The sequence below is a fragment of the Haemorhous mexicanus genome, chromosome Z (genome assembly GCF_027477595.1).
Source record: "Haemorhous mexicanus isolate bHaeMex1 chromosome Z, bHaeMex1.pri, whole genome shotgun sequence".
Classification (NCBI taxonomy): Eukaryota; Metazoa; Chordata; class Aves; order Passeriformes; family Fringillidae; genus Haemorhous; species Haemorhous mexicanus.
Window position 1 is genome coordinate 82,558,971 of NC_082381.1, and position 24,241 is coordinate 82,583,211.

Consider the following 24,241-nt stretch of genomic DNA (forward strand, 5'->3'; position numbering starts at 1 on the left):
GAGGTTAGATCTGTAGCTGGAGTAAAGCTGGCATAATGCCACCGTGGAAAACAAATGGTGGTGGTGCATGCCAGTTGTGGATTTCATCCCTCGTTTGAGATCTCTTGCTGTAGCCACACCAGGTGCAGATTTACAACAAGGAGAGAGAGAGGGAGGGAGGGAGGCAGGGAGAGGAGGAAGAAGGAAGGAAATCCAAACAAAATTTCATTTCTAGCCCCTCTCTGCAGGTTAGAGAGTAACAGACCTACTGCCAGACCCACTTTTCACCCAGATTGTCACAGTGATGGGAGAAAGGTAAAACCTGAACCAAACTCTCAGAAATGTCCAGTTAATTGCCTCACAATTATGGACTGTTGTGCTGACCCTTGATGGAAGACTGTCAAAGTGACAGCAAGCAGCGTTACAATTTTCTTGGTGTGATTTACCCATAGGGAGTGCTTATTGCACTGACTGCAGCCCAGATGAGATGTCTAAGTTGTGTATGGTTAAAGCCAGGTGAAATGGATACTGCCTCTCATCTATTAGATTTGCCTGGATCCAAACCTCTGAGCCCCTAGGTCCCATGGAAATGAATGAACCTATGGTCATATTCCCAGGAATCCACTCTCCTAGAGGTTGGATAAAGAGGAAACCAGCTGTATTAGGAGGGCTGAAGATACCAGCACAGAGGTACTGTGCTGAGCCAATACCTCCAAAGCCTCTAGGACTTCTGGGTTACCAGAACTTTTTTCCTGGTACAATTTTTCTTTTGCTTCAGGAAGATCAAAACACTTCCTTTCTATTTCTTTTTTTCAATGTTCCAAACACTTTTTCTTGTGCTTGGTTTTTTTTTTTTTTTTTTCCCTGAGAACTTTGAAATATTTCATTTTCCTTCCAAGGCAGAAAAAAGATATACTTCAATGACTAGAAATCCTGCTATGAAGCAGAATGATCATTTTCCATTTGGCTTTCTGAATGCTAACAAAAGCCAGCAGGAGAATTAATGTTAGGCTTCAGATATCTCCTGACTACTCAGAAATTGCTGTTAGTGTTGTAGGCTTGCTTGCTCAGACATTATGTGAAACATTTTCTATGCATCTTATCACATGCTTTGTGAGTGTTGTAGTAATACAAGGAGTAATTTCAAAGTCTAAACATTTCTCCTAAGGAATAATTGTCAATGGACATTTCCACAACCCACCACAGAGGTTTTTTGTGAAGGAAGCTACTCATTCAAGGTAAATCTGAAATAATGCCAAAGTGAATAGGCTCTGTGATTGAAAATATGTCATTAGGAGAGTGCAAAATCTGCCGCCGTGAAAGACATCAGGGGATCATCTAAACCAGCATCTTATTTTCAATAATGACCAGTCATGGGCAATCCAGAAAGCATGTAAAAAACATGAGTTTCCTTTCCTCTGTTCTGACAGTGAGAGTTTAACAGTCCCCTCATCCTGTCAAACACTGGAATAGGCTGCCCAGGGAAATGGTGGAGTCATCCCTGGATGTATTTTAAAGACACAGTGATGTGGTGTTGGAGGATATGGTTTAGTGGTGGGCTTGACAGTGCTGGGTGAATGGTTAACCTTGATGTTCTTAAAGATCCTTTACAACTTAAACTACATGATTCTATGACTCTGAAAGGCACTGGCCATAGCAGAAGAGAAAACAATTACACCAAAAAAAATCTGGGATGCTTTTTGTGTGCCGGAGATCTTGGTGGGCACAAAACTTGTCTGTTGCACAGGTGTTCTCATGCCCATGACACAGAACACACTCTTTTCAAGAATATGCTTATATATACTCAAAAGAGCTTGTGCTCTTTTGTGGTGGGTCCATTGCAAACTACCGCCTGGATTCAGCTTTCCAGACCCTGACAATATTTGAATTCCAGGCAGTCTTTGTTTGATGTTCTCTCTGCTCCCACCAACACAAAACAAATCTAGCTAATGCAAATATGATAATCTTGCCAGCAGCGGGTTTAAAGGGTGCACATATAATTAAGCCACTTTTTTATTTGGATTTGCAGTAGCTCCATCGACTTTTTGTTTATACATTTATCATTGTGTAAACATATATTTTGAAATGTGCAGTATAAGATTTTTGAGTCAAGTGCTTTTCCTTGGGTTTCCATAAAGTCTTGTGGAATGAGATCTGTCTTTCTTACTCTCCCTTCTCTCCCCATTCCCTCCTGATATTCTATTACAAACCGTCCTTTCAAAATGTGCCTTTAAGTCCTCTGCCTCCCTAGCAGACTCCAGTGTATTGAAAAACTTCCCAAATCCTCACTTCTTTCAAGGTTTGGCCCCTCTTTTCCTGCTTCCCTACCCTCCTGCTGTTAGGCCACATCTCATTCCAGGACTACCAGAGCTGATGACTCCTTGACTTGCTCCTGCCCAAATGGTAATCATGTTCTTCAAGCCCCAGGAAAGACAGTCTTGTTCCTGTCTCAGCTTATTTTTCTGCCTGCTGGACCATACACTGCAGTTCCTAGAATTGGCTTTTTACAGCCTAGCTAGATCCTGGGAGCCCTTCACTGGCTACCTGTCTCTGTTGCTGCAGCCAGAAACCCCCTCACTATACACCCTCATTCCAGGTAGCACCAGATGTCTTCCTTGAGCACCTTCTGTCCAATTTCACAACAGGGGGAGAGGCTTATGTGTCCCAAGGGCAAAATTCATCTTGTGGATGATATTGCATCTCACCATAACCCTGTTTTTCTAGTCTGTGGGACAGTCTGGCTGTGATAGCACCAACACTGACCCCTTGGACATTTTTATGCCCCAATAAACCAGTGTAGGTCACTGTGGGATGTTTTGTGACGTTTGGAGGGTGCTTAGAGCTAAAGGGAGGTTGTGTATGGGATCAGACTGAGAAATGTCATAGAAGCACAGAATAGTTAATATTCTCAAAGACCTCTAAGATCATTGAGTTCAACCATTAACCCAGCAGTGCCAAGCCTGCCACTATGCCATGTCCCTAAATACAATCCTTTTAAATAACTCCAGGGATGGACAGTGGTTCACTGCCCTGGGCAGTCTGTTCCAATGTTTGACAACCATTTTGGGAAACAAACTTTTTCTAATCTCCAATCCAAACCTCTCCTGCTGCTACTTGAGACCCTTCCTCTGGTCCTTTCACTGGTTACCTGGGAGGAGAGCCTGATCCTCAGAGGAGGATCCCAAAGCGCTAACAAATCCTGCCAGCTTTCCTGGGGGATGTGGCCCGGTTTCCCTGCCCTCTGCCCTCTCCAGCCCGCCGTGCCCGTACCTGAGGTTGGAGTCATGGGGGCGGCTGCCAGGCCGTTCATGTTCAGAGCCGCCATCTGCTGCATCTGGGCCGCGGCGAAGGCGGCCATGGGGTTCAGGTATCCGCCCTGCGCCACCGAGGCCATGATCGCCGCTTGCTGCTGCATCAGCTGGAACAAAGAGAGCAGGGAAAAAATATCACGCGGTCACTGGCGGGGCAGCCTGTGGCACCGGCTCCAGGAGGGCACCCGGGGAGGGTGGGATGAGTCCCGATGTTTTGGGGTGTCGGCATGCCACCCCTGTGGCGCCCCCCAGGCTTGGTCATTCTGCTTGACACAGGGGCTGGAAGCAAAGGGCACCTTGGAAAATTGGGGTCTTTATGGTCCCCACCCCAGCATGTGGCAGTCTTCTGTGACCTGGACTTGACTCACCAGGTCCTTGGTACTTCTCTGGTCAGGAAGGCAGAGGAAAGTCTTTGTACAGACAAAGCACAATATACCTGAGCAGAGCGGTTTCGTGGCTTACATTGCTTATGTCAAAATTCTGGAAAAGCCTGGAGGTTACTGGTGGGAGACCAGTGTATGTAGGAAAAGGGGACTCTTTCTCCAAAGCAGAAATTTTGACTTGTTGTCTAGGGATAATCTGGGTTTTTTTCCACCTGTCAGTGACAAAAAAATGACTTTTTCTGGTGTTGCTAGGGGTCTTCAGCTGGGTACTGAGCAAAACCACAACCAAAACTTCTAACCAGATCATAGCACGGATTTCCAACACTATCAGATACCCCCAGAAGTGCTGTACAAGAGAAGGGAGCTCCCCTGTTTTAGCAAGATTAGACTTGTCTAATGAGAAAACCCCTTCCCCATGGTTTTGATTTGGGCTGACCTTCTCAGTTAATTTTTTCTGGAAAGTCAAAATGCTGCTTCTTTCAGGGCACCTAAAAAAGTCAGAAATAAGGAACCCAGGCGGCATTTTCAGGCATCTGGGGCTAAAAATTTTGGAGCAGAATGCTGGTGAATGTTTGTCGATTCTGGGAATGCTTTTTTCATTAAAACAAGGCTTTGTAATCCTTATGTTACACTCAGAGCCCAGCACACAGCTGGTGCAGTTCACGTGTACAGCATGGCTGCAGAGAGATTTTAAAATGGTCCTGGTGGGAAGGATAAGACAGCTTGGTTGAAGCTGCTTCTTGTCCCCTTCCCTGGTGCTGTACAAAGAGCCAGACAGGGTGGGAATGTCTGAGTATCCAACCCTCAGCCGTGACAAGTTCTGGATGCTTAGAGAAGATGTGTGGGGGGGAAAGAAGATGTGCAGAAAGTTTGGAAAACCTCACTCTGTACACTCTCCAGTCTCTGGTAATCTGTGACTTGATGATAATAGTGGAAAAGAGAAATGCTTTTCAGTGGTGATTTTAAAAGTGATTCATGTCTTTGCTGTCTCCAAAATTGGAGTAACTCTGTTTCACTGCTCTCTCTGATTTCAGTCTTCTCCCATCAGGAAATGACCCTCTGATGCAGTTTTTTACCACATGGGACATGCTTCTCAGAATTAAAGAGACCTCAGAAGTCCTGGCAAGGAACAGACTGTTCCCCTCTGTTCGCTTTAATATTGAAATAGCAGCTAAATTAACTGTTCTTACATGTATACACTAAAGCAAAGCCTTGAAATCACTCCACTCATTCAAATGCTGAAACTTTCCCTGTCACCATCCATAAACTGTCCAAAGTAAGGGGTGCTCTGACAACAACCTGCTGAATAACTATGCACAAGTTATGTAAACTTGCTTTGATTTCTCCAGCAATAAAATGTAACACAGTATACCTGACTCCACACCTTGTCATATCCACAGGTGAAATGTGTTCTACTGGATTTGAGTATTATTATTTTTTTAAGCCTAATAAAGATTGGTGGCAAAGTGGTGGCTTTGCCTTTGATGGTTAATCACCCTGTTTTATTTTACCCTGCACAAAGTACTTTTACATTTTAATTAGTGATATTTTGCTCTTTGCAATTACTGATGGAGTAATTAGACAATCTTTTGTATTACACACTATGTTGATTCTCCCTTAAGGAGTACATTTGTTCCTGGGCATCATTTGAGTTTATTCTCCAGAGGAGGCACTGAGCAGGCAAAATTAGAAGGTGTGCCAGGAAGTAAAGGAGGAAGGGGAATCCATCCACCCATCTTTAACATTGGATTGACTCCAACACTGGGTGTGCTGACTCACATCTCATTTTCTGTTCTGGCTATTTTTACCTGGGTGATACCTAAAGATTTGTTTTTGTTTTTAAAATATATTTTTCACATATTTGTAGCTTTGTAGATTTTTAATAAATAGTTTTCCAGGCTCTAGCTCTTTCTTACCCCTTTTCACTTTGATGCGGTAAAAATGAAGTCCTAACCTGTGACATGGGAAACTAGATCAGGTGCTTCTGCTAAAAGCAGAGGTGCTCCTGCAAAGAACAGTCACCCTACATCTGTTGTACTCAGTGCTCTGTGGACATACTCTCTGAGATGTCTTAGAGCCCTGGGAACCCCTCTGGCATGTTGAAATGAGCCCTTCACATCATGACCCAGAGGACACAAGCCTCTCTGCAGCCTTCAGTCCTATCAATAGGGTCAAGGTGGGGTTTCCTGGAGCTGGAAGGAGTGGAGCATTCCACACCTGAACACAGCTGTGCACCCCAGGTGATGGCTTTTCTTCCTTGGCTGGAGAGGTGTCCTCCAAAAAGGCCCAGGAATGTCTGGATGTTTCAACCTTTGACAAATTTCCTGCCAAACTTCTGAGGTCACAGATCCCATTTGTGCCCATGCCACTCTGTTTGGAGGTGCAAAGGTTAGGGGGGAAGAAGAGGGGGCTCCTACCCAGCCCAGTGGTTGATGGTCAGAGCTTGGCTGAGTGCCATGGCACCACGAGGGTGGGAGGGCAGGAATTCAGTCACCTTGAAAGAAGCTGACTGCATAAGACCTACCTGCTTCCCCCCCAGGGTGGCTCTAGGGAAATTTACAGAAGGAGAACAAGTCCTGTAAGGGTCACCAGTCTTCCTTCTAAAACCTCCAAGGCATTCCCAATGAAAGTCACCCCACTCCTTCCCCAGCTCCCCCTGAAGACAAATGTCCCATCCACTCTCCTTTCACTTTGAAAGAGACCCAGTGTATGGTACCAGTTAATAAAGCTGTAGAAAGTGAGGCAGTGACCCCACCAGAGGCAAATCAATAGCAGCAGGGCCCCTGGGTATTGTGTACTTTAAAATATGCCATTTGAAATGCAGATTTTCCCTGCCTGGGCTGGGGCTACAGAGCACTAATCAGGAAGGCAGCAGCCTTATTATCTCAGACTGATCCAAGGGGACAGAGAGGAGCTTTTCCCTCCCTTAGCTGAAAGGACGTACTTCCTTCTGCTTCTCTTACTTCCTTTGCATGACCTTTGCCTCAGCATTTAGAGCTTTTCCCCATTCATTTTAAAGATTCGTTCCTTCTTTCCTGCTGTCTTTTCTATTGCTCAAATATTTATCTTCTGAGGAGACCAGGAGATGGTACCAGACTGGTTCCTGCCCTTGGGCAGCCCCCCAAGAGACAGGAGCCTGCAGTCACCATCCCAGTGCTGGAAACAGGTGGAGAGGCCCTGGAAAAGCCATCTAAAGCACGGGAAGGGGTGGCAGAGTTGTCTGATCAATACAGACATGTGCAAAGGTTTGTCTCACTCATATTTTTCCTACTGTAAGGAATGGTACTCAAAGGCAGGAGATAATGTCTTTTTCTTACAGGAGGAACAATTGCATGGAGGATGAAGAAACTTTCTCAGAGCAAAAAATCCTGAGAGAAATAGGAGAGCAATGCACAGCCTGCCTTCCCATCCCCCAAAAGAAATGTGCATGAAACTGAAGAAGGGGAAAGGGAGAAAGGGGGATTATTTCTGATGAGCTCTTTCTGAAATAGCGTGATCATTGCCCTCCAGTCTTACTCTGAACAATGTGATGACCTTTTCCTTTTTTTCCAGTGCTATTTTCTATCTTTGTGTCTGAACCACACAATGCTCTGTTGGACTTTTCATAATCTTCATTCAGCAGCAGCAATATAATAAAAATATAATAATAATAATAATAATAATAATAATAATAATAACAACAACAACAATAATAATAATAATAATTAGTAGTAGTAGTAGTAGTAGTAATAGAAGTAGTAGTAGTAGTAGTAGTAGTAGTAGTAGTAGTAATAGTAGTAGTGATAGTAGTAGTAACAACACCATTCCACCCTTCCCACCTCCTCTAATGATCTATACAGACTTAGCTAATGAATCCTCATGGTATCCCTGTGATAGGTAAGTAAAGTGATCAATCAAGCAGTAATACGACTCATATTTGGTAAAATTGTGTAATTGACAAATTCATGTCTGCTATACCTAACTGGCTATTGGGAGATAAATCTCAAAATACTTTCCAATGCTTGAAACAAACAGAAGATAATTGAAAGAAAAATTAGAATTGTCCTTCATACTTCTTATGTTTTCTTGGAAACAGAAATTTCTGCTTTGAAAATAAAATTTAAATATAATTAGGATATTAAAACAGCCTAAACAAATATGCAACACCTGGATTCATTTCTTAGTGTCTGACACACAATAGCTTGGGTTCCAAATTTCCTGAGAACTGCGGAAAACCCCCCAAAAGACCTAAAAAATTGTATGTAGAGCCCAAATCTCAGTGTTCATTATTTCTAGTGTTCAATATTACCTGGGTGCTGGTGGTCGGAAATATGGTATTATCCCTATTAAAAAGTATTATGGCTTCAAATTAGCTTCCTCTTCTGGAACTGATCAGTGCAAATAATTTGCATAACAGGTAGTATTTACCAAACATACTGTCCCATTTTGGTAATTTAAATATATTAACTATTATATCTGGAAGGCAACCTACAGTCAGTAGTTTTTCCCTGGGTTTCATAGGCCTAGGTAATTTTTTTTTTTTTTAAGTATCTCTCCAAAATAATTTCACAGTCCAAATTGAAGAAATATTGGAAAAAGCAATTCTTCCTGTCAGCACTACATCAGATCATTTAGCAGAAATATCCTTTCATCTCCAGGGGAGCTGGACAGGGAGGCAGGAAGGGGCACCCAGGGTTTTGTGGGCAGCATGGTAGTAACTGCTGCCCCAACTTCCCAAGGGGACCACTTAAGGTGATGTCTGAGAGCTCTGCTGTGCTGAATGTTCCAAATTTTTGCTGCAGTTATTGTCTGCAGTTCAGGAGCAGCAGCCATTTGTACCTTTTCAGAGTGAGGAGAGCTGGGATTTACTGAGAAAGGACTTGTTCCAGGCCAGAGAACAAATGTTAGCATTGCCTGTGTTGTCTCTGCCCCAGCCTGTCTGTTTTTACACACTAACTCTATGCCTATCCCCTGCTGCAGGATGCAATCAGTCCCATGGCTGGAGTTTGGCCAGAAGACTGTGGCTAACAGTCCCACCCCATTTTTTATGCAAACTTGATTTATGACTTTGATCTTATCTTAAATAATTTAAAAATTAAATAATTTATACTGTATCTGTCACTTTCCAAGGCTCTTTCCTTTGTTCTTGCTTTGCTCTTCTGCATTTTCCCATTTCCCTCACCCTTTTTTGATCTGTGCACATTTCCTTTCTGCACGGTGAGGCATCACTGACATGAGACAGGCACTAAACACTCCTTGCCCCTTTTATTCAAAGAAAGACCTGAAGGAACTGTAGCTTATTTGTGCCAGGACTGAGCTACCACCATTCACAGACTGTTTTGATTGTCACTGCTTGTGATTTTGGGCTTGGCTGCCCTAAGTAGGTGTGCTGTGCTCTGTGAAGTGGAGAGTGTGCCTGCAGGTTCTTCTGAGGCTGGCAGCAAATCAAAGGTGGTGCCAGGCAGCATCACTCTCCTTCTCTCCAGGCTGAGTCCAGATCTATACCTCAACCTGGCCTTAGACTGCAGAAGCACCTGTCAGTACCCAGCTGATGTAGATCCACAGTAACCTGACAATGAAAAGGGCTGGTGCCCTGTACGCTTGTGAAATAAAATAAATAATTGCTCCATAAAAGGGGAAGTTAAATGAGTATGGGAAGATATTGCTGAAGAGAAAAAACCTAAAACAATCAAAAAACCCACCCTGAAATAAATTAGAGTAGGGGCTCTGGGAGCTTTAGGAAGCTATGAAATCCGACTTGCCTTGAGCTGCATACAAAAGAGGTGAGGTAGGTCTGATGTGACTTTCTGTGCCACTGAAACAGCAGACAGAGTTGGTGCCAAGCTTTGTCTGGGCTGCTTGAAGGTGGCACATGAGGAGGGGATCTAAAACCACACACAGTGAAGAACTCCCTTTGCTTCCTCATTTTTTTGCCTCTGCATGAGGCCAGATGGCTGCTGAACCCCAGGACTGGTTGCTTGGCTGAGACTGTGGCTGTGATCAAGGTTAAAGTTGTTTAAGCTGAGGCTGAGGGGGTTGGAGGTGTGCAGCAGCAGGGAGAGCTGTGGCATGACCATTTGCTGGGCTGTAAGGGAGGAAACCTGGGGAGGAACTGGGGCCCAAATTTGTCCTGATAGCAACACTAAAGTTTATCTGTCGAACTTTAATGGGCTGAGACCCTTGCTGCCTCTCCTCAGTGGCACTGCTGGGTTGAAAATCTCATGGCTGACCAACAATCTATCAAACAGCCACATGAAGGTTTCTGCTGCACTGACCACCTTGGTGCTCCAAGGCTTTTTGGGAGCTAATCCTATCATAGTAATGTGCAAGATGCTTCTCTGGGGAAAATTCAGCAAGAAACTGCAGCAATGGGGTCCTGAGCAACCTCCTCCATAGGGACAGACCATTAGAAACTATTGAAAAACCACTGTCATGGGATTGCTTGGGAATTGTTATAGAGAGACATCAGTCAGGTTTGGACTGCTGGGGAATAGCTGGGAGGACGGGCTACGAATCAGAGAGCCTGATGTCTCATGCTTGTGCTGGCCTTACTATTAAGCATTGAGGCAATTCTTACACTTATGTTACTGTCATACAACTCTGGGAAAGTTCATGGAGAGACTGTACAAGAGAGAGCCGTGTCCCTGAGGGAGAAGAGAAAATAAATAAACCTGATCATCAGGTTTATTTGTACATAAGGAAACAAGATCAGGGGGTCAAACAATTCAGCCAATGTCACAAGAGTTGCTGGTGGCAGTGGCATCACCAGTCATGACAGTCGTGCTCCTGATATTTCAGCTTCCCTCCTCTTGACTTGCCTTAGTTCTTTGACTTCAGGCTGGGTAAAACTGCTGTCTCCCTCTCCCTCTCCGCTATCGATTCCTCCATCTCCTGCTGGCATTTGCGAGGTGCCAATCACCCTGATATCTGAGAGCCAGCAGTCCGAGCTGGATTAATCGGGACCAAGGCAATGTCACAGAGCCCCACGCTCCCTTCCTTCCCTTTCATGTGAGCCTGTGAGACGGAGCAGATAGGGAGGCTGATTGAGAGACAGCCTCTGAGCACGCTCTGGGTCTACGGGCGCCACACAGAAATGTGATCCCATCATTTAGACAGCTCCGAAGTCCCCAGGGTAATTGGTGTCACCAGCTTGTCATATCCAATGGGTCAAGATCTAAAACTTATTTTTTTTCCCCCTTTATTAGCATTTCTATCAGAAAAAAAAAAAAAAAGAGTATGGGTCCAATTCTGCTTTCCCAGAAATCAACATGAAAAATATCCATTTGTTTCAAGTGGGTGGGAGAAGACCAGAAATTGTTTTTCCTCTTCCTTCTGCCCTGCTTCCTCACCTCCCCTCATAATGCACCTGTGAGAAACAGAGGAAACTTTCGTGTTGCAAAGGTGTAGACTGCATCCTCTCATATCAGTATAAACCTTGTCTGCAAATTAGAAGAATTACTCTAGATTAAAAACAATGCAAGAAGAGTTTTTGGACCAGGACATCAGGACGGTGGTGTCTTTGCCATCTCTCCAGCTGCCTGACCAATGTCTGTAGAGTAACAGTGAAGCCACTTCTCCTGCCTGACAACCTCAGCAAATGTTTGTCCCAAGCTGTCCATGGATTGCCTCCTGTTAATTCCTCTGGTACATGGGGGCAAAGGTGCTATATCCCTCTGACAGTCTGCTGGCCACTGACCTAGGCTCGTTTGGGATTTACTATCTCTTTTCCTCTTCCTGCAGCCTTCTCTGTCCAGGGGGAGTGTTAAACACAGCCAGGCTGAAGAGCAAGTAGCTCTTCTACAATGTGAGGAGGGGAGCAGAGGACAAAGGAAGAGACAGAGACTGACTTTGACTCGGAATAAAAATAAGGACAGCAAAATGGAAATAGAAATAGAATTTTTCTAGAAGAGAGAGAATAAAAAATCCAGAAGTGCACCAAAAGGTGCAGCTGGAAGGAGAAGAAGAACCTCAGTGGAGCTCTACAGCACATCCTCATGACTCTGCATGGCTCACACAAGGGGTAGGCTGCGTTGTATCAAGTGTTCAGTGAGGCACAGGGCATTCCGAGAGGAACAGAAATGTCAAGACCTTCAAATTAAAAAGAGAACATGGTGATGTGATGGGAAATACTAGGTGCCAACACATGAGAAAGAAACAGTTAGGGAAAGAAGGAAAACCTTGTGGTCACTGCTCTGGAAGGAGTGTTGGCACACCAGTGTTATTCCTGAGCTGGCCCTACATACCTAAGCAAGGTTTGGGTCTCCCACTCAGGAAGGTGCTACTCTGGACAATGTGCTCAACAGCACTTCCCTCCTGGGCACAAATCATGCAGGGGGCCACATTTTGCCATCAAATAGAAGAAGCACCTATATCCACTGTCACTGCCTGAAAATCTGCTTCAGAGAAAGCAGCAAAAGTCACTGGGAAGTATTGTGTCTGCCTGCTGCAGGCACCACTTCCACCTTCCTCCAAAATATCTGGCAGAGAGACCAAGTTACCTGAGCCTGGTCTTGTCCTGCAGATCTTTGTTAATTTTAGCCTAAGGAAAACAAGTAATTTCAGAAGTATCCATTTAATAACATCATCAAGACCCCAGCACCCTGTACAGTCACATCTTCTCAGGTTTGGTATGCCCACAGGAAACCTGAAGTTAGCACAAGAGGGTTTTTTCCCGGTGTGTTTCAGTTCTAGTGTTTGGGGCAGCAGGAGTGTGTGTGGGCATATGTCTGTGTGTACATTTTATTATTATCTACCATGCTCTGTGAATCTAAAAGCATTTCTCTCAACAGTTGCTGATTTGCCATGTAGTCATTCCAAAGGTACCCATGGTGATGCAAGGTGCAGCAGGGTACTGGTGATGTGAGGCAGAAAGCTGGGATAAAATGAGCAGGCTTATTTTATCCAAATCCTCAAAGTATAGTTGTGCTTTCACTCAACAACAATGGCTTAGCCCCATAGTAAGTGTTTTGCACGGGTCCACACAGGACCAAAAATTACTGCTAGAACTCTCTATGGCACTTAGGAGACACCTGGGACATTCCCAGAGCCTACCCTGGATGGCATGGCTAATTTTTACTCCCATCATGTAACCAGTTTAATTGATAAGCCACCTCTTCCTCCTCTGCTCAGGTTTTTTGTCCACTCCCACAATTTTTTTGTGCATTTCCAGGTGATACTCCCCCTCCCATGAACATGCAGAGAGCTGCTGTTTATACTTACTGCCTGTGCATAGGCTCCATAAGCTCCAAACTGGATGGCCATGGGGTTGAACATGCCCATTTGTCCTGCCATTTGCTGCATGCGCCTCATCGTACGCTCCTTGTCCGTGTCTGCAAACTTCACCACCAGGCTTGAAGAGGCTCCCTGCAGGAAACAAAAGGAGACACACAGGGAATGAGCCTGATGCACACCAGCTGATCAATCCATACATCTAACACAGATTTAGCAGATTGGGATCCAGGGGCTGATATTTTTTGTGCAACCTACTAGGCTGTGAATTTTGACTAGTGCAGGAGGGTGAGAGCATCAGGAAGTAAAGGACCCTGGAGGGTGAATGCCAGCAGCCTGGCTCCTAGTTTTCAAAATCCAAGCTTCTAGGACATCATCTACATTTTCTGTGCAAAAGTTGTTGCCTTATTCTTTCAACCTTCAGGCCCAGAACATTGAATCAGAGGACAAAGATCTGGGAATAGTGCAGCAAAATGTGGGAGGCTTTGCTGCATGAACGTGGTACGATTTGTACTCTGATTTTTTTTGGTGGAAAGGGTGAGGTCTCTGCATTCCAGACCCCTGAGGTGGATCAACCTTTCAATGCTGTGCCTTGTAATCCCCAAGTCCAGTGAGAAATCCCTGCCCAGCCTCGGAGACAGGAGTCAGTATGCTGGGCAGAGTGTATGTGTCATTATGAAACAGCGTCTCTTCACCAGATTCTGTCAGATTAAGGGAGCAAAAATAGTACTGAATGGACCTAAGCTCCCTCTACACAAGCAGTAGGAAATAGAGGCTACCATGAAAGAGCTCACACATTTCCAGGAAAGATCTACAATATTAGGATTATGTCTGCAGTCAACACCAGTGCAGAACTATGGATGATCGTCAGAGCTGCCTGCAGAAATCTGTGAAAAAAGTTGTTCTCTTGGGAATGAAAGAAATGCCTCTCCTTCCCAAAACCAGATGAAGGGTCAATAGCTGCAATCCTTAAATTTCTGATAGGGGGCAGAGATGAGAAGCAATAGATCTACCTAGGAAGGCATTTTTTGGTCTTTCTCCAAGGAAGTCCTAACTTCACGTGTTGGTTGCTTCCCCGCAGGGCAGCCTCCCCAGGGAAGGAGAAGGTGTAGGGGAGGGAAATCTGGCTGAAGCCCTGAGAGCAGTAGGCAGGTGCCCTGGGAGCTGGGCTGCCACCCAGCCCGGGGAGATGGGCAGGTGAGCTGTCAGGACACTGACAGCGAGCAGCAGAAATAATTGTAATCCCATAGCTTCTGTTTTGACAAACTGGTGTTCACTGGTCAAAGTACTGTCAGTGAGGAAACAACTAGCTCAGTTCTGGCTGTGGCAGTAGAGGAAGACCAGCTCCATGCCAGGGGAACTGAAACGTTGAAGGACCCTTGTTTTCCTAGCAGAGGAGGAATTTTCTGGAATTGCATGAGAAAAATGTTGTTAACTGGCCTACACACGCCCCTATGTACCTGTAACCAGAAAAAGTAGTCTCAGTAAAAGCAGAATTGCTCTGCTACAAATTGGGAGGAGTGTAGTAAACCGCAGCTATAGACATATGTATATGTAAGTCTAAGCTATACATATTCAATAGCCTCTTCAGATCCTCAGTTATGAATAAAGACTTAAGGAATTAACCTGCTCAAAAAAGACCCCCACAATCTAACACCACAAAATGAGTGATGTTCCCTTGGATTAGCAATCTGTGCTGGGAGAAAGTGATTTTCATTGGCAAAGAATCTTTCTTTTTGACCTGTTAGTCCCTCTCTAATAAATCTATAACCCACTCACACAATGTGATGAAGAGTAAGGTTTTGAAAGAAGTGCTTCAGGAAAACAAAGGGATGCAGAGACGAATGCTCCATTCAAAGATGGAGAGCAATCTTCAGCAGTTATTATAAAATCTAAACAGAAGGGGGAGTGGAGGAGAAGAGAGGAAAAAAAAAAAACAACATGTAGCCAAAATTCCCCTGCATTTCTGTTGAAGGCTGGGTGACTTTTAATTTTTCTTCAGATCACATGATGCAGATATTGATCCTTCCCCAAATCACACTCTTAATTGCAGCTCATCGACAAATGAATATTTTAATGCATACATTTCCTGCTAATTATCACCTGGACCAGTTCTTAATTAGATTTCAACACTCATTTAATTAACCCTGATCCAAGAGACTGTTTGGTAACTTGCATCTAATGATTTAAACCTATTTGCAGCTGTATTGGAGGGAGGCACTGGTCCACAGCAGATTGGGCTGTTCAGAGCTGCTGTTGTGATTTGCAGAGCAGAGCCTGCATCATGATGAGCACAATGCGGGATGGAGGATTTTGAAAACTGAGGGAGAGTTTATTCATTTCTGCAGAGGGGGTTTTGAAGATGTGACCTACTCCTGTTAGCATGACAGGGTAGTGTAAATAAGTTGGTGTCTTCTTCCTTCTCCTTTTCTCTCGATCTCTATTTGCCCTGGAAGTCTTAGGGCCAGGGAGCTGCCTTAGGCATTTGCTGATGCCTCACACTGTTGAAAACCAAGCTATTATTGTAGATGGCATCATGAAAACATGGGTAACTTCCACATGAAGTGCTCGCCCCTGGAGTGTTCTTCCCTTCTGATGTGAGTCACAGTGACTGCACAGCAGCTGTTTGACCCAATGGGATCTCATCTTGCCTCCTGAGAGTTGTTTTTCTGGGTTGCCTGTCGCAGCAGGACTTCAGGCCTCTTTGAACATTGCTATCATATACACAGGGCAGAAAGGCCATTGGCAAATAGATTCAAGCTAGACCACACACTACAAAGAAAGAAGAGAAAAAGAAGGGGTTTTTCTGAGAGTTCTCTGCAATGAGATGTGCATGTGAGCAGTTAAAGATGTGTAGCCAGTAGAGATGCTGCATTGCTCTTGAATATGGAGACTGACCTTGGGATTGATGCTTTCAGTGTGTGGTTCCTCATGTGCAGCTCTTTCATGTGGCCCAAAGGAAATCAGGCAGTAAACTGTATCAGATCAGCCAGTGCGGGACTTTTAACAGTGGAGCCAAATATTGCTGTTCATATACAGCAGAACAGGGCTGCTTTCTACTCCAGTGACTTCTACTAATCCACTGGACAGCAATAGAAATGCCCCAGAATGGGCCAGGTTTTCCATAGGGTAAAAATGCCACAGCCCTTCATCTGGACATTTATTGCTTCCGTGAGGAGTTAAACCATGGTATAAATCAGCTGTTGTCCGCTGGCAAAGGCAATAGGTCCTGTCTGCTCTGTCATTTACTAGTAATACATAATCTCCTTGCTCTCTCTGATTCTTGGACTGGACCTCATATTTTGCCAAACCCCATGAGAGTTACACTGGATAAGTCAATAACATTTGAAATGTACTTCTGCATTTTTCAGAGGAAAGGACCTGTTCATTTCTCTACCCTGCAGACCCTCAGTCAGAAGATAATATCAGGAAAGTGAGCCTTCCTGCTGGTGCCTCTGCAATAGGCTGCTTGCAATTGGAATTTATCTCTTTTCCCCCTCAAATCAACTTCCTTTTTCAAGTGCTTTGATATCTACTGATGAAAAGAATGATAAGGGCTAAGTATTATTATGCTTCTCCTATTCTCTCTTGGGCCAGCAACTCTACTTAATATGGCTATCTTTCTTCCCATCCCCCTCCCACGCATGGTAATGAATTGCTCCCCTTAGTCAGCAGAGTCAGGCACTCTCTGGGTTGGTGGGGCGAGGGAAAAGATGGAGGAAAAATCACTCTGTGCCACACTCACTTTGTAATCCCTAATCAGAGTCCTCTGTGAGAAAAACTAATTTCCTAGGCTGTCCTGACGTGTGAAATAAAGTCATTCTTGAAAACAGGAGCTTGACAGGTCGCTTGTGAAATTTCATATTCAGCTAAAAATAAAATATCCATCCATTGATATTTTATTTAAAGGCAAAGGAAAACAAATCTATTGCCTGGTTGTTGGGAACTTTTTCCCATTAGATATGGTCTTCCAAATGGAGTGTACACACAGATTAAGTAAAAGCGTTTCAGGAGGCCAAACATTACTGCCCAGCAGAAGGGAAAAATCACAGAATCACAGAATCAACTAGGATGGAAAAGACCTTTGAGATAATTGAGTCCAGTCTGTGACCAAGCACCATGGCATCAACCAGACCATGGCACTGAGTGCCACATCCAGTCTTTTCTTAAACCCCTGCGGGAACTGTGACTCTACCACTTCCCCAGGCAGTCCATTCCAATGCCCAATCACCCTTTCTGTGCAGAAATTCCTCCTAATGTCCAACCTAAACCTCACCTGGAGCAGCTTAAGACTGTGTCCTCTTGTCCTATTGCCTGGGATGAGAAACTGACCCTCACCTGGCTACAGCCTCCTTTAGGGGGTTGTAGAGAGAGATGTAGAGGCTCCCTCCTGAGCCTCCTCTTCTTTAGGCTAAACAACCCCAGATTCCTCAGACATTCCTCATGGACTTATCCTACCCTTCACCAGCTTTGTTGTCCATTTCTGGACGCACCAGCATCTCAACATCCTTCGTCAAATGGGGGGGCCCAGAACTGGACACAGCATTTAAAGCAGAGCTGCACCAGTGCCAAGTACAGGGAAAGAAGGACTTCCCTGGTGCTGCTGGCCACACTGGTCCTGAAACAGACCAGGTGCCATTGGCCTTCTTGGCCACCTGGACACTCTGCTGGCTCATGTTCAGCCAGCTGCCAACCAGCACCCCCACATCCCTTTCTGCCTGGCCACTGTCCAGCCTGTAGCACTGCAGGGGAGGTGTTGTGGCCCAAGTGCAGGACCCAGGACCTTTGTTGGAGTCATTGTTGGACCCCTCCATTGTTGGAGTCAGCCCATCTATCCAGTCTGAGGTCCCTCTGCAGAACACTCCTACCCTTCCACACTCCCCCAAAACTTCGTGTCCCCTGCAAATTTGCTGATGGTGAACCCCACTTCCTCATCCAGATCACCAATAAAACAGGACTGGGCCCAACACTGATCCCTGGAGGATATCACTGGTGCCTGGCCACCAGCTGGATGCAGCACCATTCACCACCACTCTCTGGGCTCGGCCATCCAGCCAGTTCTTAACCCAGCAGAGAGTGCACCCATCCAGGCCGTGGGCTGCCAGCTTTTCCTGGAGGATGCTGAGGGACATGGTGTCAAAGGCTTTGCTGAAGTTCAGGCAGACACATCCACAGCCTTCATCTGGTCATTAAAGGAGATCAGCTTGGTCAGGCAGGACCTGTGCCCCCTAAACTCATGCTGGCTGGGTCTCACCCCTTGTCTATCTTGTAGGTGCCATGTGATGGCACCCAAGATGATCTGTTCCATAACCTTGCTGGGGACCAAGGTCAGGCTGATAAGGTCTGTATTTTTCCATACCCTTCTTCCAGCCTTTCTGAAGGATGCATGTCACAGTGGCACCTCCAGCCATCTGGGATCTCCCCAGTGAGCCAGAACTGATGATAAATGATGGAGAGGGGCTTGGTGAGCTCTTCCCTCATCACTTTAGGGTGGATCCCATCTGGTCTCATAGACTTGTGAGCACCTAAGTGACTCAGCAGGTCTCTTTCTGCTTCTGCTTGGATTACAGGGGGACTGTTCTGCTTCCCATCTCTGTCTACTACCTCAGGTGTCCAATTGCTTCTCCCTAGAACAATATTCTTAGGAAACGTTCTGTGGAGGTCTGGCCTTGCAGAATATATGCCTGAATTTCCTTTTCCTGCCACCCCTATAAATCTGCTCTGATTCCTTAGGTTACTAATCTCCACAGATGGTTAGACACCTTTTTTCTTCAAAACAGATGAATCTGGGTGTAATTTGCCAAAGTCATTAAATTGTGTTTCACTTTAAGCTCAGTGAGTCTTCTGCTGGAGACAAATATACATTTAAGTAGTTTAACACAAGGATGTCTCGTGTAGGTGGACCTTTACATCTTTGTTAGCTCAAATGGAGCCAGATAAAAGTTCTAGGCCAGAAATATTTTTTTTAAAAATTGCTATAAGGAAGTTCCAGTGTCTAAAGCTCTTGAGTATAAGAGATCTGAATGTGCAGATCCTATAAAATACCTTCCAAAATGTCAGCCATGAACACAAAGATGCTTAAATGAGTAGGTGCTGCTGGACGCTCGTCTTTTGGGCAATGACTGTATTCCTAAGTGTCACCACAGAAATAGGTTTGCTTGTGGTGGAAATTTTGCCTTAGCACTCACTTTGTGACTGCAAAACAAAGCTGGGAGGATGCTGACCTTCAGCAAGACAATCAGGGTAATATTTCCATGCAAGGATCCTCAATGTTAAGACCCAAAAGCCAAAAGAGGATTTATTTGCTTTGTCTCCTGCCATCTCAGGCCACTTGGCATGATGTCCCCTAAGTTTTAAAACAAATTTGGAATTTTTTTTGGAAATGCCTATGCAGCTCTCTTGAAAAGAGGGCCGCCGAATTAGGCAGTGGGGTTTGACCCCAACCTGGGATTTTAGGCAAGTGAAAAAGAAACTACTGTCAAATTAAACTGTAGAGCAGTGGGAATTTCTGCTAGGCAGAAATGTAATTACCCAGGCTGGAAAGTGACCAAAAGACCAGGACTAACATCCCTCCCATCTTGTGAAATATGTTATTTTTCTGCACTCAGGGCTTCAATTTCATGTCTCATCTGAAAGATGAGTAGGACAGCAGTCACTAGGAGCTATTTCCACTTTACAGTCCTGAGAGCTGGTTTAGACAGTCTTGAGAGTGACAGAGATGGAGAGGGAAAAGGAGGCATTCATCCAGGACTGTAGTGATGGACCCTTTGATAATGCTGCTCCCTCAGTAGAGAAGATTCTTCATGCAATGTCTGAGCAGAGAGAGTTGCTGCAGGTACTTCCCTTCACAGGTCTCTGGAGCTGTTAATTTATTTGGAGTGGAAGCTTGATTTAGGTTTTATTTGCCCATACACTACTTACCAGGTGTCTCTCAGAGCTAAAGTTATTGCTTTCCACAAGGCAACAGAATCATTGAGTCCTGGTGTCACTGTACCCAATTCTAATTAGGAAGAACTCAATATATAACCCAGGTGTTAGTATGCTTCTCAAATCAAAGCCAGGTATCTGAAAAACCTAAACTTAAAAGCAGAGTTCTTCAAGCACTTTTTTCAAACATTTTTCAGCTCAGTCTATGAATGATAAAAGTCCTCACAAAGCCATTCACCTCCCTAAATGCATTATGAAGAGGGAGGTATTGTTACACCAACACACTAGAGATTCTTTCCTTATATTTAGGACTGTGAAAGCAGTAAATATATTTTTTTTGTCTATTTGAAGAAAAACATAAAATTAAGAATCCAAAAGAAAATGTTGTATATTTCCCCTTTCCAATAAGAGCAACATGGTTTGAAAGATTAGGTATATTTAGTTCCGTATTAACTAAAAATATACTCCCCCATAAAGTATGCTTAAAAGAAAGAAAAAAGAAAAAGAGCTTAATATTTTTTATAAATTAGGGTTACTATTAAAAACATATTTGGTAGCTGCAGTATAGAGACCTATGAATGATCTTTCCATTCAGTTAAACAAGAAAGGATGAAAATAAGAGAAGTGGAATTATTCCAGGGTCATAATATGAATTGACAATTGTCGAAGCAAAGTAGAATCTCAACCAGGTATGGAGATCCTGATGCTTCAGGACTCTGCTCACAAGAGTTCCACATCTCTTTGGCACCTCAGGATGAGGACATGAACTGCCTATGATGACTTGGTTAAAAAAAAAATGATGTTGAGGAAGGGCTGGCAAGCTGGGCAGATACATTTCAGCTGTTCATATAACAAAAAAGAACATTTCCATGGCACTGCATTCCCAGCAGACTGCACATGACTGTGCCTCCCAGATCCCTGTCATGCTGCAAGACTCCAGGCTACCATGGTGTAAACCATGCTGCTCAACTGAGACAGTAAAATATTTGAATGTTCACAGCATGTTTAAAGTGAAGATCTCCAAGTACTGTCCAGTCATGGGCTGGACCAGATGGGCTTTAAGGGTTATTCCTAACCCAAACTTTTCTCTGATTCCACAGTTAATTGAGAAAATATTCTGCTTTCAGGGAGGTGTCACCCATGCTTTAATACAGAGAAACAGATGGTCAACTGAAGCAATGAAATGGTGTAAATTCAGTGCAGCTCTCCTGGGCTTTGGTGAAATAAGAAGTTGGTTTATGTTGAAGGATCTGCCCTTGCTGCATTCCACTCCGCTAAGACTGAAACACACCACTTTCACAACCACTGTTCCTGTGAGCACCCATCAGACAGACCTTTGGAATGGGAAGTCAAACATGCTCTTCTATGTGATTTCACTTGCCAGTGGACATATGAGGCAAAAACATTGGTGTCTGGTAGGATGCTTCACATTCATGACTTTGTGTGGGCTTCAACTGAGAATCTTATTTGAAAGTAATTGTTTTGATTCTTTGTTTTGATTCTTTGAGGACATATTTTTCCTCTAAAAATTAAATTTGAACTTTCCAAAATTTGGATAATAGCAACTGCATCACTAATGTTATGCTTTGCACAGGGATTGCATTCTACCATTTGCTAAGATCTTTCTGTTTTCCTCACAAGAATACATGCTACCAGTACTGAGCACACACCTGAGCAAGGCTGGGAAGGAGTGACTTTAAGGGAAAAAAATGAGAAGCATCCAGAGTGATTTAATGCTGATCCAGAGCCTACTTAACTGTGTAGGAAGCTCCCACTGATATAAATGAGGCTTAGATCAAAAGATACGGGAAGAGAAAAGGAGGAAGAAAGAAATGCCCCCAAAGCAACCAGAAGAGGTAAAGACAATGCTGACATCTTTAATCCTTATTAGAGGAAGGTGGTGATGCCCAGTGGAGCTACCTCCACTAGGCCAGGATCTCCTTTGGCAGCCAGGGACTGTTTCATTTCTCCCAGGCTGCAGGCTTGTCAATGACTCTGATATCCCAGGAAGGTCATTGCCTGTGAATTATTTCAGCCCCTCAAGTGCTAATCTCACACAGATTAGGCAAGAGTTGAGTGGAGCAAGAATTGCAGGGGCTGCAGTTATCACCAGGACCTGGGCAATTCCCAGGTGTGGCATGACCCTGTTCCTGCTTCCCCATGGCCACCTCTACAGCTGCTGATTTAATAAGCAGCTCCCCTTGGACCTGTGGAGGGATGAGTGGGTGCCAATAAAATATTTTTTTTTCCAGAAGGAGGTAATGTGGCTCACAAGCGATTATTGCTTGTGTCCTGTTTGGGGGTGGTGAATGCTGCGGGTCAGAGGGAGCAGAGAAGCCCAGGAAAGGTGTTCAGTGATCTCCCTCATGTCCCACTAGTCACTTCAGTGTCCTGCTGGATGACTGTGTGGGTTTGGAGATGTGACCAGACAAGGGAAGGTCATCTTTGGTACCAGCATGATTCACACCCTGTGTCAGGCAGCCAGGCTGCCTGGATCTCTGCTCTGGGACCCAGAAACATGATTAATTAGTTAATTTATGAAACTATGGGAGAGGCAAGGAACACAGTCCTACAATTTTACTTTTTGTAGGAAGAATTAAGGGAAATTACGGCAACACTGGAAACCTGCTGTCCCAAAGTTTGTAGAATGAGCAGTTTTGATGGTGGTGCTGGGATGGCATCTGTGAGCTTTATTCCCCCTCCATCCAGGGCCCACTGCTCCATGAAAAGCTAAGGTGAGCTATCAAGAGTCTCTGGACTTTGGTGGTAGAAATGACTGCAAACTCACATGTAGGTATTACATGTCCTCTGCTTTTTTCATCCTAAAGGACAACACACACCTTTATAAATGGCATTTAAATGGCATATTCAAAAAATCATTCATTACTGGAAAGAGGGCCAGGCCTGCTGCTGGTGACTTATTAATGGGTTTCTAAGTTATTACTATTTTTTGATATGGGGAATAGATGTGCTGTGCTTTGCCCTGAGTTAAACAAGACAGCCTCTGTGTTGTACAAGGACATTGCAAGGAATGTGTGTTCTTTAGAGAGTTCAAGACCAACAGAAAAGAGAAAAACAGGGTCAGAGTTGACATCTCAATTTTCACCCATCAGTTTTTCTAATATCAATACTGTAAAACCAGGCCTCAGCCTTCTGCATTACTTTGGACAGGTGGACTGTCGGTGATGGTACCTCACTCTGCGCTAGGCTTTTTCACTTTGGGCAATTAACTTTCAGCCAAACTCAGGTATGAGTCATGAAGGACACTTAGATGCTGGAGCTGCATCAACTTTCAGCCTGGATTACCTCTGAGAATCTCCTCTTTATGTTTCTGTGATCATGTAAAAGGAAAGTCTAATGGATTTTCCATTTCCTATTTTAGTTTCAAGAAGAGGAGCTCAAGGGGAGAATTTATGGCTCTCTATGTCTACCTAAAAGGAAGCTATAGAGAGGTGGGGACTGGTCTTTCCTACTGTGGCTGCAGTGGAAGGTCAGAGGAAATGGCCTTAAGCTGAGACAGGAGACAGCCTGACTAGATATTAGAAAAAAATCACTGTTAGGGTTGTCAGGCTTTGGAATACATCGCCCTGGTGGAGTCATCATCCCTGGAGGTGTTTTAAGAGGCATCTGAATCTGAGTGATGTGGTTTAGGAGTTAGAAAGGTGGTGCTGGGTTGATAGTTGGACTTACAGATCTCTTCCAGCTTTGATGATTCTGTGATCCTGTGATTCTATTTACCCTCACAGCCTGAGGGGCTCAGTGACTCTGGCTCTACTGACTCTCATGGTGTGGCTTTTACTAACTGAGAACTTGATCCCATGCTGGAATCTCAATAAAAGTAAATTTTGTTGGTTAATTAATATTCTGATGTGGTCTGTTTAAATGTTATCTGTTTGTACTATGGTTCTGTTTATGTTACTGGGATGTCTTGAAGACATTTTCAGTAAGTGAGAGGGTGAACTAAAGTCTTCAACTTTGATAGTCTTAATTCTGTATTTCGCAGATATCAATAAATATTAAGATTTAGATTCTCAGGTGTTCACTGGTTATTACTTCTCTACTGGAACCAGGAACAAGAACTGCTGTCACTTGGTTAAGAACAGGCTAAACATATAGATCAATTATGTAAAAGACTTGTTCACAACCATACATTGTATTATTTTTTCTTTTGCCTCTCTGTTGTGTCTTGTCTGTTAGAAGACATTCAGATTATGTAATTTCAGGCATTTTGGGCATCAATTGTAAACCCTCAGCTACTCAAGACAGTCTCTCTCAGGTCCCAGACCCTCTACATTAACTGTAACAAAAGTGTAGATGACCTTGAAGTTTTATACTTTGACTGACACTTCAAAGTAATTCATCCAGCCAGGTTAACCCTGGCCTTTAGTTGGCAAACTGCTGAGTGTAGGAGCTGTCCTGTCAGAGGTTTTTATG

General features: G+C 44.2%; 1 protein-coding gene across 15 annotated transcripts in view; it reads right to left on the minus strand.

Moving 5' to 3' along the window:
* Nucleotides 1–24,241, minus strand: part of CELF4 (CUGBP Elav-like family member 4) — a 696,270-nt gene that overhangs the window by 68,608 nt on the left and 603,421 nt on the right. For all 15 annotated transcript variants that reach the window (XM_059873977.1, XM_059873972.1, XM_059873975.1 and 12 more), the window contains 2 exons: nt 12,872–13,015; nt 3,250–3,397 (listed from right to left, as the gene is read on the minus strand). In XM_059873977.1, the coding sequence (XP_059729960.1) occupies nt 3,250–3,397; nt 12,872–13,015 (292 nt within the window). The remainder of the gene's footprint in view (nt 1–3,249; nt 3,398–12,871; nt 13,016–24,241) is intronic.